This window comes from Phyllostomus discolor, chromosome 10, assembly GCF_004126475.2.
Source record: "Phyllostomus discolor isolate MPI-MPIP mPhyDis1 chromosome 10, mPhyDis1.pri.v3, whole genome shotgun sequence".
Taxonomy (NCBI): domain Eukaryota; kingdom Metazoa; phylum Chordata; class Mammalia; order Chiroptera; family Phyllostomidae; genus Phyllostomus; species Phyllostomus discolor.
This window is the reverse complement of record NC_040912.2, coordinates 16,413,228-16,426,577: the sequence shown is the minus strand read 5'-3', so window position 1 is coordinate 16,426,577 and position 13,350 is coordinate 16,413,228. Positions and strand designations below refer to the sequence as shown.

Below are 13,350 nucleotides of genomic sequence, written 5' to 3'. Positions count from 1 at the left end.
GTTAAATGAACATTGGTTAAATAAGTGATAATCATTAATACAGGGTGGGGTAAACATAGATTTACAGTTGTCCGTATGGAAATTAATACAATAACAATAATACAAGAATAAACTGTTTTTCATACTCCCAACTGTAAACCTACATTTGCTCCAACTTGTATTTATTGACTGTTCACTATATGCTGTTATCTCAATCCTCATAACAATTCAGTGAACCAGGCTATTTTATCATCGTGCTCATTTTACAGATTAGAACACCAAGGCTTAGAAAAGTAAATTAACTTCCCTAAATGCTAATTGTGGGTATCTGACCTAAGAATTCATGTGGTTAACCCCTATTCAACAGCTCTTTTGTTGTTTGAAGGTGATTATCATTCTTGATTTCCAAGGAGACAGTGTGTTACGAAAGAAAAAAAACTTTCTTTTTCATCAGTGTCATCAGTTACTATCAATGTGACCTTGGTCAAGTGACTGAAGCTTTTCAAATCTAAGTTGACTCATCAGAAAAGTGAAAATGCCTCACCTTAGAGGTCTATTGCAGATTTAAATGAGATATCCATCACTGGAACATGTTATATATTCAACAAATATTGCTTTTTACTTTTAGTCTTATTTCCTTTATACAGCCTTATTACCTCATTGTAGCTGAGATACTGTTTTGGTCAGAAAAGTTTTACAGATAAATTCTATTTAAAAAATACTATGAAAATAAATGAAGAAAGTAAATTAATTCTACTTATGTGTAGAAGTACTACTTTCTGACCTTTCTGAGTTTAGAACCACTTACATACAAATAACCATTTCATTTTTATTCATTGTAACAAATGCTTGTCCAGTTAAAAGTCTTACGATATCCGTAATTACTTTTTCTACATTTCTATTGAGTAGGGTGAATATTTCTCCAAGTAGGGCAACTTCCTTGGGAATAAGCAAATAAACAAAGAATGTTATTCAATCACCTTAATTGATTCGATTTAGGCGAGTTTATTAGCATCTAATCTGAACTAGTGATCACAAGTCCTTCTCTCTTCCAGGTGGTTCAGCATGCCCTTGATGAGATCAGTAAGGGGAGGACGTGCCTAGTGGTGGCTCACAGACTCTCCACCATACAGAACGCAGACTTGATAGTGGTTCTGCACAACGGAACAATAAAGGAATGGGGCACTCACCAAGAGCTCCTGAGAAACCAAGACATATATTTTAAATTAGTGAATGCACAGTCAGTGCAGTGATGCTGTTCAAGTTAGCACACACTTTGATCTTTGTGTAATGAAAAGAAAGGTTACTTAGTAATTGTTTGGCATGCTTTGATCTCTTTTACTGAGATATCAATATCTAGAATCATGCTCTGCAAGCACAGCCATGTTCTGTTTACACGCTCTCTTCCCTTCAGATTTTTTTAAAAGAAACAAAAATTTCCTAAACTCATTTGAGTAAAATAATGCCTGTATCCCTCACTTTATAAAAGTGTTCTAGCATACTTGTTTATAAAGCAATTTTCTGCAAAGTGAATCTATTTTCCCATCAACTTCTGCTATAAAACCAGGACTATGTTCCAGGAGGGAAAATTCATCAAGGTAACTAAGTTGGTAGATTTTCGCAAAGAGAGAGTAAGATGTAGCTGGGCCTGTGGCATCACAGGACGAATGATTTTAATTTGGAACTTCCAGGACATTGTAACTCCTATTAGAGTACTTTGAGACAGTCCTTTTCTCTAGACCTTAGGAATTTTTCTCATATCTCCCTCAGTGCTTCTGTTAATGAATACCCACTGTTTCCAAAAATTATCACTTTGTTAGGGGGACAGGAGGATGACAGTGTAAAATTTCTGATGAATTAGGTGGTTATCTTTCACTTTACCCGTAAGTGAAATGTTTCATGTGATCCATCTTGAAAATTCCATCGTTCTGCGTTTTGGGTTTGGCAGAATAAATCACAGGCCTACCAGTATATGAACACTTAAATTTACTTAAAATAAGAGCTGCTGTTGTTATGGGTGAAAATTTTTAAATACCTTTATTATTAATCAAGTGATTTGTTTAAATTTGATACATACCTTATTTTATATATGTATGATTTTAAAGTTTTGTGTAAATAACAATATTGGTAATCTGAGTCATGTTTTCCACTTACCTAAATATGTAATTGCATCTAGTGATTTTATCTCCATTCTAATTGTATTTTCTTTCATTTACAGTGACACAGCCAGCCTATCTAAAGCACACTCTTCCAGTAATATAGAATCTTGCTAACAGATGTACAAAATAAATCGAAATAAAGCCCAGATGCTCACAGACAGACAGTTCCAGGCCTTGGCGACTCGAAGCTGGCGTGCAGAGCGTAGTTCCAGAGCTCGGGGTTGCTGCTTTTGCTGCCCAGCTGGCACACTGCCTCCCTAACCCTAGCTGCAGAGCAAGCCCCGAACGCTATTTTCACTTTAACCCTTTTACCGAAAAATTGAGCATCCACTCAGGCTCCTTTTGGATAGAGAAAACAGGTACTAACGTGGGTCTTTCCTAAAAGGAAGGTGGCATAAGGCAAAGTTTGGGAAAGCAGGGATACCTGTATCACCTTCGTCTTGTCCTGGGTTATGATCAGTTGCTGTTGACCCACTGGCTAGGACACTTCTATTCTTGGCTTGCTTAACTTGTTCTTTCCATTCACATGGCAAATGCAATTTTAATCACCTTCATTTTCTTTTCATTTTAGTCATACCATAGTTCAAGTTTGTTTTATTTAATTTTGAAATAATTTTGTATTTGAGTGTACATTGCTGAATGTCGTACACTGGCTAATTTCCCTCAAGACATTTATTTATATTATGACACATCCCTTAGTCTCAAGCACTTCCTAGTCTCAGGAAAACACTGATTTCTGGCAGTCATGATTCACATGCTAATACTTATCCAGAGTGACCTCAATTCAAACTTGTTCAGGCATGCTTGCCCTCTGCTTCTCCTTTGCCTTTGGGTTTGGATATACAGTAGTAACAAGAGACAATAATGATGCACCAGTTTAAAAAGAGAGGAGGCGGGGACCTGTAAATACCTGGCCTAGAAAGTTCTAAACACAACAGAAATGGCTAACCAGAGAGGCCAGGATCTATCAGAGACTCCTTCCTAGGAGGAAGGGCTGTTCAGTGAGTCTTAAAATAACTGCAACACCAATGAGAGTACCAGTGGAATAGAAACGATTTAGCAAAGATAAGCTATGGCACAGATGTTTATGAAAAGGAAAAAAAAAAAATCCGGACCATGTCACACCTGTTTCATAACTAACCCAGCCAACCTACTTTATATCTTGCCACTCCCTAAAACAAGCTGTGGTGTGTTTTCATGTTAAGTCAACTTAGGTCATAGCTAATAACCTAGTTTTTAGCTTACTCAGTGTGTCACTTCCATGGTATGCATAGAGTGCTTTGCACATGACCTGTTGTATGAAAATATTTCCTGTTAGTGTTGAGCTATGTGCTTTTTGTGTAGTTAGAGGTTTTATTCCAAGTGGGTTTGTGAAGTGGAATCATAGATTGACTGGAACGTTCACTTGTAAGAACCAATCAGCCCTGGCTGGTGTGGCTCAGTGGATTGAGAGCCGGCCTGTGAACCAAAAGGGTTGCCGGTTCGATTCCTGGTCAGGGCATGTACCTGGGTTGTAAGCCAGGTCCCCGGTTGGGGGCGTGTGAGAGGCAACTCACACACACATCAATGTTTCTCTTCCTCTCTTTCACCCTCCCTCCCCCTTTATCTAGAAATAAATAAAATCTTTTAAAAAAAGAACTAATCAAGGGAAGAAAGAGGGTAAACTAAACTAGAAAAATGAGGGATTGGGAGACAGCAGCTTTCAAGCCTTCATTTCCTTGCTATTAGCAATAATTACTGGAAGTTAAAAAGTTCACTTAAAAGCCATAATTTTTTTTAAAAAGCAAAAATCACCAAACATCTCTTCATTGTACCTCAAGTTACATAATTTATCTCTTTCTAACAAAACCATGCTGATAAAGCAAGCATGTACTACTTTTCTATTGCTGCTTTAACACATTACCACAGACTTAGTGGATGGAAACAACACAAATTAATCTTACAGTTCTGGAGGTCAAAAGTCCAAAATCAGTCTCTGTAGGCTCTGGGAACAAATCTCTTCCTTGTTCTTTTCCAAGTTCCAGAAGCTGCCCGTCTCTTGGCCCGCATCCCTCTGGTCTCCGCTGCCTTTGTCACATCGCCATCCCTCTCTGGCCATTGCTCAGCCCACTACAAAGGCTGTACTTGGACACTCTTAGTCCATGGAGAAGACAAGTTTTCATATATTTGCATTGACTATAAGCTCAGAGAGAACCCTGAAAACATCCAGTCTAACATCTTCATTATATGTTGATGAGAAAGCAAAAACTCACATTTCCTGCCTCCGAGTCCCATACATTTCCACTGCAACATGCCATCTATCCGCATTCCTAGGCCAAGACTTGGGATGCAGTTGTCTTTCTGTCTTCACTTCTGTTGGATGCTGCTATTGTTGCTATTTCCTTTCATCCTGAGACTAGATTTATTAAGTAGAAGTTTATACTAAGTTCTACCTAACCTTACTTTCTTTCCACTTAATAACTGTATGTGCAAGCAAGTAAAAACAGTATCCTGTAAATATGGGAGCTTCACACACTTCTGACCCCATACCCTTTGGAATTTTCCTAAAACCATTTTAAACTGCTTCTAATGAGAGCTAACATTTTTTGGTAAAACTTTTCCCACAAACATGGGATAAGCACTTTATGTACTTTATCTCTTTAGTCCTCGCATCAACTCTGTAATGGCACATGTTATTAGTATTATCCCTCTTTAAAGAGAAGAAAACCAAAGCTTCAGTAACTTGTTGAGGCCTGGACTTGGATTCACATCCTTGTCTGACTCCAGAGCCCACAGCCTCAGCCAGAGCATCGAGGGCCTCTCTCTGCACTTTCTGCAGGGAGATGGCTGGCTGAACGGAGAGCACAGTCACGGCTCACAGGAGTCCCTCAGGCCGACATGAGGATAAAACCAAACTTTAGGCAGCAGTTACGTGGTCTAGTAAAATTAACCAGCCACACCCTAAAAATACTCTCTACATCCACACCATTGGAACAAAACTGAAGTCAGCCCAAGGTATGAGATCTTTTTTTCCTTTCGTGTTTACTTACCTGTATAAGTGTCGTAGATTTGAAAAAACATTTTAATGGTTAAAATTGCAGAAATATGAGAATTCTAAACTAAAAAAAAATTCTAAGACACATACTTCTTAGACAAACGCATAGTATCTGTGATTATAATATCTTTGGAAATAAGCTGAAAATCGTCACCAATATAAATGAATTTGTTGGACACTTTTTCTTAATGACTTAAAATTAATTAAGTTTAATCCTAGGAAAATGTTTTTCTTTTTAAACTGCTTGAGTATCTCCTTAAAGAAGATATTTTCATCTCAATAGTTTATTGAGATTTCAGAAAAATAAAAATTAGACAATTAGGTGTGAAAAACTATACATAAATAATCACAGCTGCATTATTAGACTGAGGGAAAAAAAAAGGCCTAGTAGATGGATCTGTGTTTTTGTAGATGTAAATGGTGGAATGCTATTCTTTATAAGCCAAGAAAAATTTGCTATTGAATGAAGGTATTTTCTTTGATCACCAACTCTATTACATCACAGTAATATAATAAATGGCTAAAATATTCTCTACCCAGTTGAAAGTCAAGAAGAGATTCTATGAAAAGGATTAAAGTTGTTAAATTACCAAAACATTCAGGTCAATTGTGGGGGGATAGAGAGATAACAAGAGCTAAAGAAAGAAGAAAAACCTATTAGAAAACAAACAACAAAGAATGTAATGCATTCCAGCAATCAGCTTAGTAATGGAAGAAAAAAAATATCCCACCATCAAATCCTCAGAAAACCTAAGAAGAGAGGTACAACTCTAAATTTAAATTCCTAGTCCCATGGCCCCAATTCAGGTAAAATTACACATTTGCCTACCTTAGTTTCATAAATTCCTTTAGTTCTCAGTTTCTTAGAGCCAAGCCAAGAAGGAAGAGACGTTCATCAAGAACAGGGTCAACAGAGCTCCCCAAAATGGAGGAAGTAGAAAGCCCCCAAAGTAACAAAGGTCCATTATAAAGTGGAATGTTCCCATCATTAGTAGTAGCAATAATAATAATAATCAAATTAATAACATAAAGTAAGCTAGAGCTACTAAAAATAACTTTATATTCATTGAGCACACATGTACTAGACACTGGATTGAGCCTTACAGGCATTAACTTACAGTAGGATACATCCTGTTATTTTTCATATTTTACTACATGAGGCACAGAGTAATTCTAGAACTATCCCAAGGTCAAACACCAAGGAAATGAGAGAACGAGGCTATAACCCAGAAAATCTGACTCCACAGCTGACCCATTATCCCTCTGAGATGGAATTGGAAATGATAAGATACTTTTGAGTTGTTCTCTTAGAAAATAACTTGCACCCTGGCCTGAGAGCTCAGTTGGTTGGAGTATCATCCCAATATGCCAAGGTTGTGGGTTAGATCCCTGGCCAGGGCACATGAAAGAATCAACCAATGAATCCATAAATCAGTGGAATAACAAGGCGACCTCTCTCTCTCTCTCTCTCTCTCTCTCTCATACATACACACACCAATTTTTTTTAAGGCCATTACCTTTAAAACAAAAGAGGAGAGGGATGAAGGGAGGGAAGGAGGGAGGGAGGGAGAGAAACAACTTGCTGTTTTCCTCCTCCTTGCACTGCAAAAATACAGAGGTACAGATTCCTCTTTGGCTAACATTCTGGTGTGAAGCTGGATTTTCCTGCTTACCCATACTCTGAAAAAATTCTCATGCAAACCTGGTTACAATTGGGAAGGGCTGTAATACAGCTGCTTCACAACCCTTCAGTCTTCCTTACCTTCACACACACACTCACTCACAAGCATAAGGAAGATCAGACCCTGGTATCTATGCAGATTGTCTCTCACTGTGGAATCATGCCTGCTATCTTTCTTTTCAGGGTATTTATCATAACTCTTTTGTCCCATTCTGCAGCCCACTAGCTGGCGCATCATTCCTCTCTCTGGTTAAGATAAAAAAGATCTTGATAGCTGTATCATGCAAAAACACAGACAGATTTACAAATGTAACTGAAAAAAAGTAGTTAGGTAAAGTGTTGACTAAGGTGGAGTCATCAAAAGTGGTTCAGGTTTACTTAACCATACTAAGGCTCCTATTCATACAAATGACTTTCCAAATATTGTAAAATAAATACCACCTCAAGTAATGAAATTGTTTTAAAATTAGGGCATTTAATGATTAATAGTAACATCCTATGTATTGGCAGAATGCCTATGACATTAACCTAGACACAATTAAAACATTTGCAGTGACCACTAGAAAACGATATCACAAACCCAGCATATACAAAGTAAGCAACAGAAGTATAAAACATAACAAAATTTTGATCATACACTTCTAAAATGTGAGGGGCAACAGTCCCATGTTTTTCTTTTACATGTTTCAAGTTGCTCCTTCAATAAGAATTTAGTATCTTCACAGAAACTCCAGTCAGACAAGAGTTAACCCTTCTCCTTTCTCCACGTTAATTTTTATCAGATAGATTGTAGAGCCAAAGATAAGACACTGTCTTTGATTTACGTCAGTGAAATTCTTCTAAAAAGTGTACCATTTTAGTAGAAATAAAAACGAGGGACTGAAAGGACCTCTAGCTCTAAATCTCCATTTAGAGGCAGCAGAAAGGTGTTAAGATGAACATATTTTTAAGATAAGATCCATAGTTTTTATAAGAGTCTCTCAAAGGGATTTGTTAACACCAACAAAAAGGTTGAGAAGCATTGTTCTAGACAATAGTAAAAGCCTTTCTATAAACCCGGTCACTTTATATAGAATTTATTAATAAAAGTTGTAAACCTGAGCATACGTAGAACAATTAATCAAAACCAGTAAGTGCTAACTTATTTTCTCTGCTGCACTATAGTTTAAAAAGAGAGAAGCTCTTGTCTCCTTTCTTTTTTCTTCTTTTGGTTTCTTTTGAGTTGCAGTGTATTAAGAATTTATTATATATGGTTAAAATAAGAAAAACTTTTCTAAATGTCTATTTACCACCATGAGTGAGCTTAGTTTGTTTTACACAATAGAATATTTAAATTTACTTAATAATCAAGTAACTTTGTTTAGAGGGCAAACTAAATTAACCTCTGTCCCCTTGTAGCAATTTTAGATAAAATAGATTCGGCTTAATTTCCAATAAATGCATACACACTTGCAGATCAAGGTAGAAGTTATTTTATTTTAACATACTTAGGACATTTTAAAATTATTATACTATAATACCTACATTTTTTATAATTTTTAAATAGTTAATGTTAGAGTCATAAGGACAAGATGATGGGAATTTTTTTGTAAACAATATTTTTCCCTTAAAGAACGAATTTCAGAATTAACTTTTATTTTACAATTATGAATAAATTCTCAAATTATAACTGTGATTCATGATCATGCTCAAGGCTACCTTTTAACCTGAAATATGAGCACAAAGTAGACATTCAGTATTTGTTGATTTGATTTTTAAAATTTTTGAACAAAAGCAAATAAATCACTTGAAATATCACTGTAAGTTAAACTCTTATCTCTGCTACAAAAGGAGACTATGTTAAAGATAAGATGTAATGTGATATGATTTCATGAGTCCAATCTACCCACCATCTCCTTCCTCTCCCTCCTCTCAACAACACAAGAATTTAAGAATCTTTAGTGGTTGTATTTAAGCATTTCTTTCAAGCACTAATGAATATGTCACCAAGGTATTACAAAACTTCAAGCTTGCTAAAGAGTTACTTTTTTAACTATATAGAATTATTTAAGAAACTTAAAAAACTTAGAATTAATTATTGACTAAGTAGACCTGACTTATAGGCAGCAGAACTCTTGGACACTACCTCGCCAAGGGTCATAAAATACCAAAATTTTTAAATCAATCTTTTTGTCCAGTTATAACAGCTGATTCTAATCAGACTTATTGCCTATGTTGTGCATGAATGAATGAATAAACTTAAAGGTTTCATGCAGCCAGAGGCCAAAACATCTGGCTAATTCAATTAATAAAGTCATCTATTAAAATGTCATTTTTTGTGTATCCTATAGACACATTGAATGAACCTTTTTTTAACTTTTCTACCAGTTACAACTAATATGTTTATTTGAATCTATATTTTAGTACCATGTGCCTGTGGAAAACAATGTCGAGTCTTAATTGGGAAATACAGCTGGTCATCTTCCCAAAATTCTTTTGTAAAATGTCAGTATAACACTTCTGCCCTCTTACCATAATTAATCTATTGCTAATAAAAGGGAATCTATTTGTGGGACCTAATTTAAGAGAATTCTATGGTGCAAAGGCATGAAGGGAGTTTCTGCTTCCAGAGCCAGCACTCACTTTTTCCAGAATGTTCTCCACTGGCCCAGATCATTTGCCTCATTTTGTAATCAAGTGGACTCATTCAGAAAAGGGCATAGCCATGGAAGGACAGTTCACAAAAGAGGAAGTGAAAATGGCAAATAAATATATGGAAAAAGTACAGGAATCTAAAATTTGCATCTTTTTTAATAGGATTTTTTATTATTCTCTGAAATCACTTTTTTCAATACATTTTATTGATGATAAAATTTACATCTTAAAGCAATAATGAATTCATTCCTCCCTTACTAAATAAACAAAGACTAAGCGTTCAGTGTGTGTGAGGCAGGCTCTTGTAAGTGCTGTTTCCTGCGATATAAACTGCTACATATTTCCAGGACAGTAATCTGGTCGTCTCTGTTTGGAGCCTCTAAAATGTTCTTATCTCTCAAGAATTTCTTCCTTTTCTAGTATCCTAAGGAAATAATCAGAAATTTGAACAAAAAAGTCACGCATAAGGATGTTCAATCATTTGTAAACAATTAAATGTTCAGTATTAGGGAAGTAGGCAAAAAGTTGATATATACAGTTGTTAAATATTTTATAAATGTTTAAAATTATATTTGCAGAGAATTTCTAATAGTAAGGGAAATTTATTTTAATATTAATGGGGAGAAAAGCAGATTATATACTTGTACATACACGTGAGAAGAAAATCACATAGAAAAAAGATTATAAGTAAAAACACAATTGTATCTCAGAAGTGGGGTTAAGGTAACTTGTTTTCTCTGCTTTTTCACAATTTCTAGTACTTTCTAGACTATTTTCACTGAGCATCTAATTTTGTCCAAAATGCCTCCCTTTGGAATTCACAGAGGTAATTATATGTTTTAATATTTATTAATCCAAATGAATCTCTGATTGGTTTTATAAAACAAAGTGAAAATATAAGTACGGCAGTTTGTGGGAATCTGTTTAAAATTTAATTTTAAATTCAATTTTTCCAGGGACTGCTACCATCAAGCCAAGCCTTTTAATTAAGTGTCTCTGAACTTCCCACGTACCAGTTTCTCCTGAACTCTCACTGTAGTAGCTTTATTGCCTGGTGAAAGCAGAATCTGAAGGGTGGCTGCCTTTTCAGCCTAGGTCCTAGATAAATTCTCTGTTTATGGATATGAGACTGCCTGTATTGTTCTTAATGACTTGTCTGATGAGCATACACGGCTTGTTAATACTGTTTTTACTTACTCTTTGAGCTGTGTGAAGGCAATATGGATAAACCTTAGATGCCGGGTTCATTCTTCCCCTGACCCCTTATTAGCCTGTATTGTGTGCAAGCTACACAGAATTTTTATCATTATTTCTGGGATAATCACAAATAATCATTCTCAAGGGATAGGAAATTATTAGAAAAATTAAACGAATGGCATACATGAACCACAAAAGAGAAAGCCATTACATTAAATAAGGATTGCTTCTTTTTTTTAATCCTCACTTGAGGATCTGTTTATTGATTTGAGAGAGAGAGGGAGAAAGAAAGAGAAACATCAGTGGTTGCCTCATGTACATGCCTCAACAGGGGGACGAAACTTGCAACCTTGTGGTGTATGGGATGATGCTCCAACCAGCTGAGCCACCCAGCCAGGGCAATAATGGATTGTTTTTTGAGAAAAAAGCCATGAATAAATGAGTGGTGAGTACCTCTATTTCCTATAGCAATACTTCCACACAGGAAAGACAGACTTGCCTGGGATAGAGTACTCTGACTTCTGGTTATTTAGTCATAATTTATAGAACACCTAGCAAGTGAATTTCATACGCAGTACTGCTGCGACAACTTACACAGGACTTCTTGGAGTAAGAGTCCATGTTTGGGCAGTTTAAGTAAGAGCAATTAACCCAGGGGGTGGGTATAAAGTACAAAATACGTCCTTTCTTACAGCATTATTATAATAAAAAAGCATGGAGATGCTGAGCAGCAAACATCAACACAATATTACTTTCCTGAGAGCTAGGTAAATGTAGCTCCTAATTACAGCTGGGTAGTACTAGTATTCTAAATGTTTGAGGATAGCCCAGACAGAATGAAGCCAAACAAGCTGAAAACTAAAAAGTGCAAAAGAATAATTGGAAAATCAACTTTCACCCTGCAGATAATGAGTAAATCCTAACTTCATTGTGTCCTTCATTTCCCTTTTAAAATAGTACAGAATGCTACCCCCAGCATGTTTGTGAACAGGCATGAGTTACTTTGTTTTTATATTTCCCTTTTTCAAGCATTGTCCTTATAGACATATGAGTTTCATTTAAAAATGAAAAATCAGGACATTTACTTAAATTTGAACTTTTAAAAAAAACTCATGTCTAGTAAAAGTATGTCCCAAATATTGCATGGGGTATACTTATAATGACAAGTTATCTGTGGTTTATCAAAATTCAAGTTTAACTCTATATCCTGTATTTTATCTGGCAACCCTAGGTAAAGTGTAAATACATTCTAAATAAAGAGTACTTTTCTTTTTCATGAAACTCCCTACAATCTTACTTAAACAAGACAAAAATCCATGTAAATGTATTGCTCCATGGAGTGTAGGAGACATTTACCTGTGCTTATTTTGAAAAGTCAGCCATTAGGATTTTAAAGCCTTCTATACTCTGAGAAATAGCTCCTCAGCAAAAATGACCCTAAAACTTAACTTGAAAAATATGGAGAAAAAAAAATCAATTATTAGATTACTTGTACTTTGTAGTTACTATATTGAGGACAATAACAATGAGTAAATATGTCATTTAAAATTGTAGCATAAAAATAAGCCTAGACTACAAATAGAACATTGCTAGGAATCAATTTTTGTTAGTTTGAAGTGAAACTATCAATCATTCAAAAGTTAATCTGGTGCTATCAAACATGAAATAAAAATGAACATGGAACTAGATATACGATATTTTCTTAGATTTTAATTACCTATAAAAAAATTAAAATTTTTCATTCTGAGAAACCATTTTAGAGACATACTCCTAAGCAGTAGCTTTGTAGTAACTTACTCATGTAGTGCATAGCCTCTGCAGAGGCAAGCTGAGCGTAAGAACCCCCCAAAGAGAGGTCAACATGTTGCTGAGCTACAGCCTACCACTGACAGATGTGCCATGCAACACGTGTTGCCTTCAATTCTTTTTTTAAATTTATATACCGATATTGATTTCTTCGAGTTGACAAATGTACCATTGTAATGTGAGATGTTAACAAGAAGGAAAACAACTGGAACTCACTGTACTATTTTTACAACTTTTCTGTAAATCTACAATGATTCCAAAGTGAAAAGTTGACTTTAAAAAATTAAGTAAAAAACAAAACAAAATATACCACTGCTTTTGGAACATAAAATATGAAGAGTAGTTCCAAAACCACTTCATAGACATAAATACCATTTCTCTATGACAGGGATTACTATTATATATCCGTCTTTTGAAACAAAATTTTCTCTGAAAAAACAACAGGTAAAATTTTGAGAATGGAACAACACTTCAATGATTCTGACTTTCCTGGGTATGCATATAATAAAACATTCAAGCAAACATGTCATGAAGCAGAATATGTTCACACTTAATAATTATATCATATACTAAGTAAAGTAAATCATATGCTTTCTACAAAGTATATGCAACTGAAGAATATATCATGTTTTTTCGCCAAAATATTTACGAGGTTGTTTTACTGCTCTCTAGTACTATTACAACATTTGACTGTGATAATAAACTAAACATGTTATTTTTGAGAGTGTAGGAAATACATGCATTCCTTACAGGAACTTAACCACTGCAGTTTTAAGCCGAATATTTGTTGGGAGAAAGCAAAGCTTAATTTGCTTAATAGTACAAAGGCTACTGAACTGTCACCTACAAGAACCTTATTT

The 13,350-nt window shown here is 35.2% G+C and overlaps 1 protein-coding gene across 1 annotated transcript in view; it reads left to right on the top strand.

Annotated features, from left to right (window-relative positions):
• ABCB5 (ATP binding cassette subfamily B member 5) overlaps positions 1-3,213 on the top strand; it is a 90,719-nt gene extending 87,506 nt beyond the window's left edge. Inside the window, exon 27 of the mRNA XM_028525197.2 lies at positions 1,035-3,213. Coding sequence (XP_028380998.1) covers positions 1,035-1,232 — 198 coding nt within the window. The 3' untranslated portion in view covers positions 1,233-3,213. The remainder of the gene's footprint in view (positions 1-1,034) is intronic.
• The last annotated feature ends 10,137 nt before the right edge of the window (positions 3,214-13,350 follow it).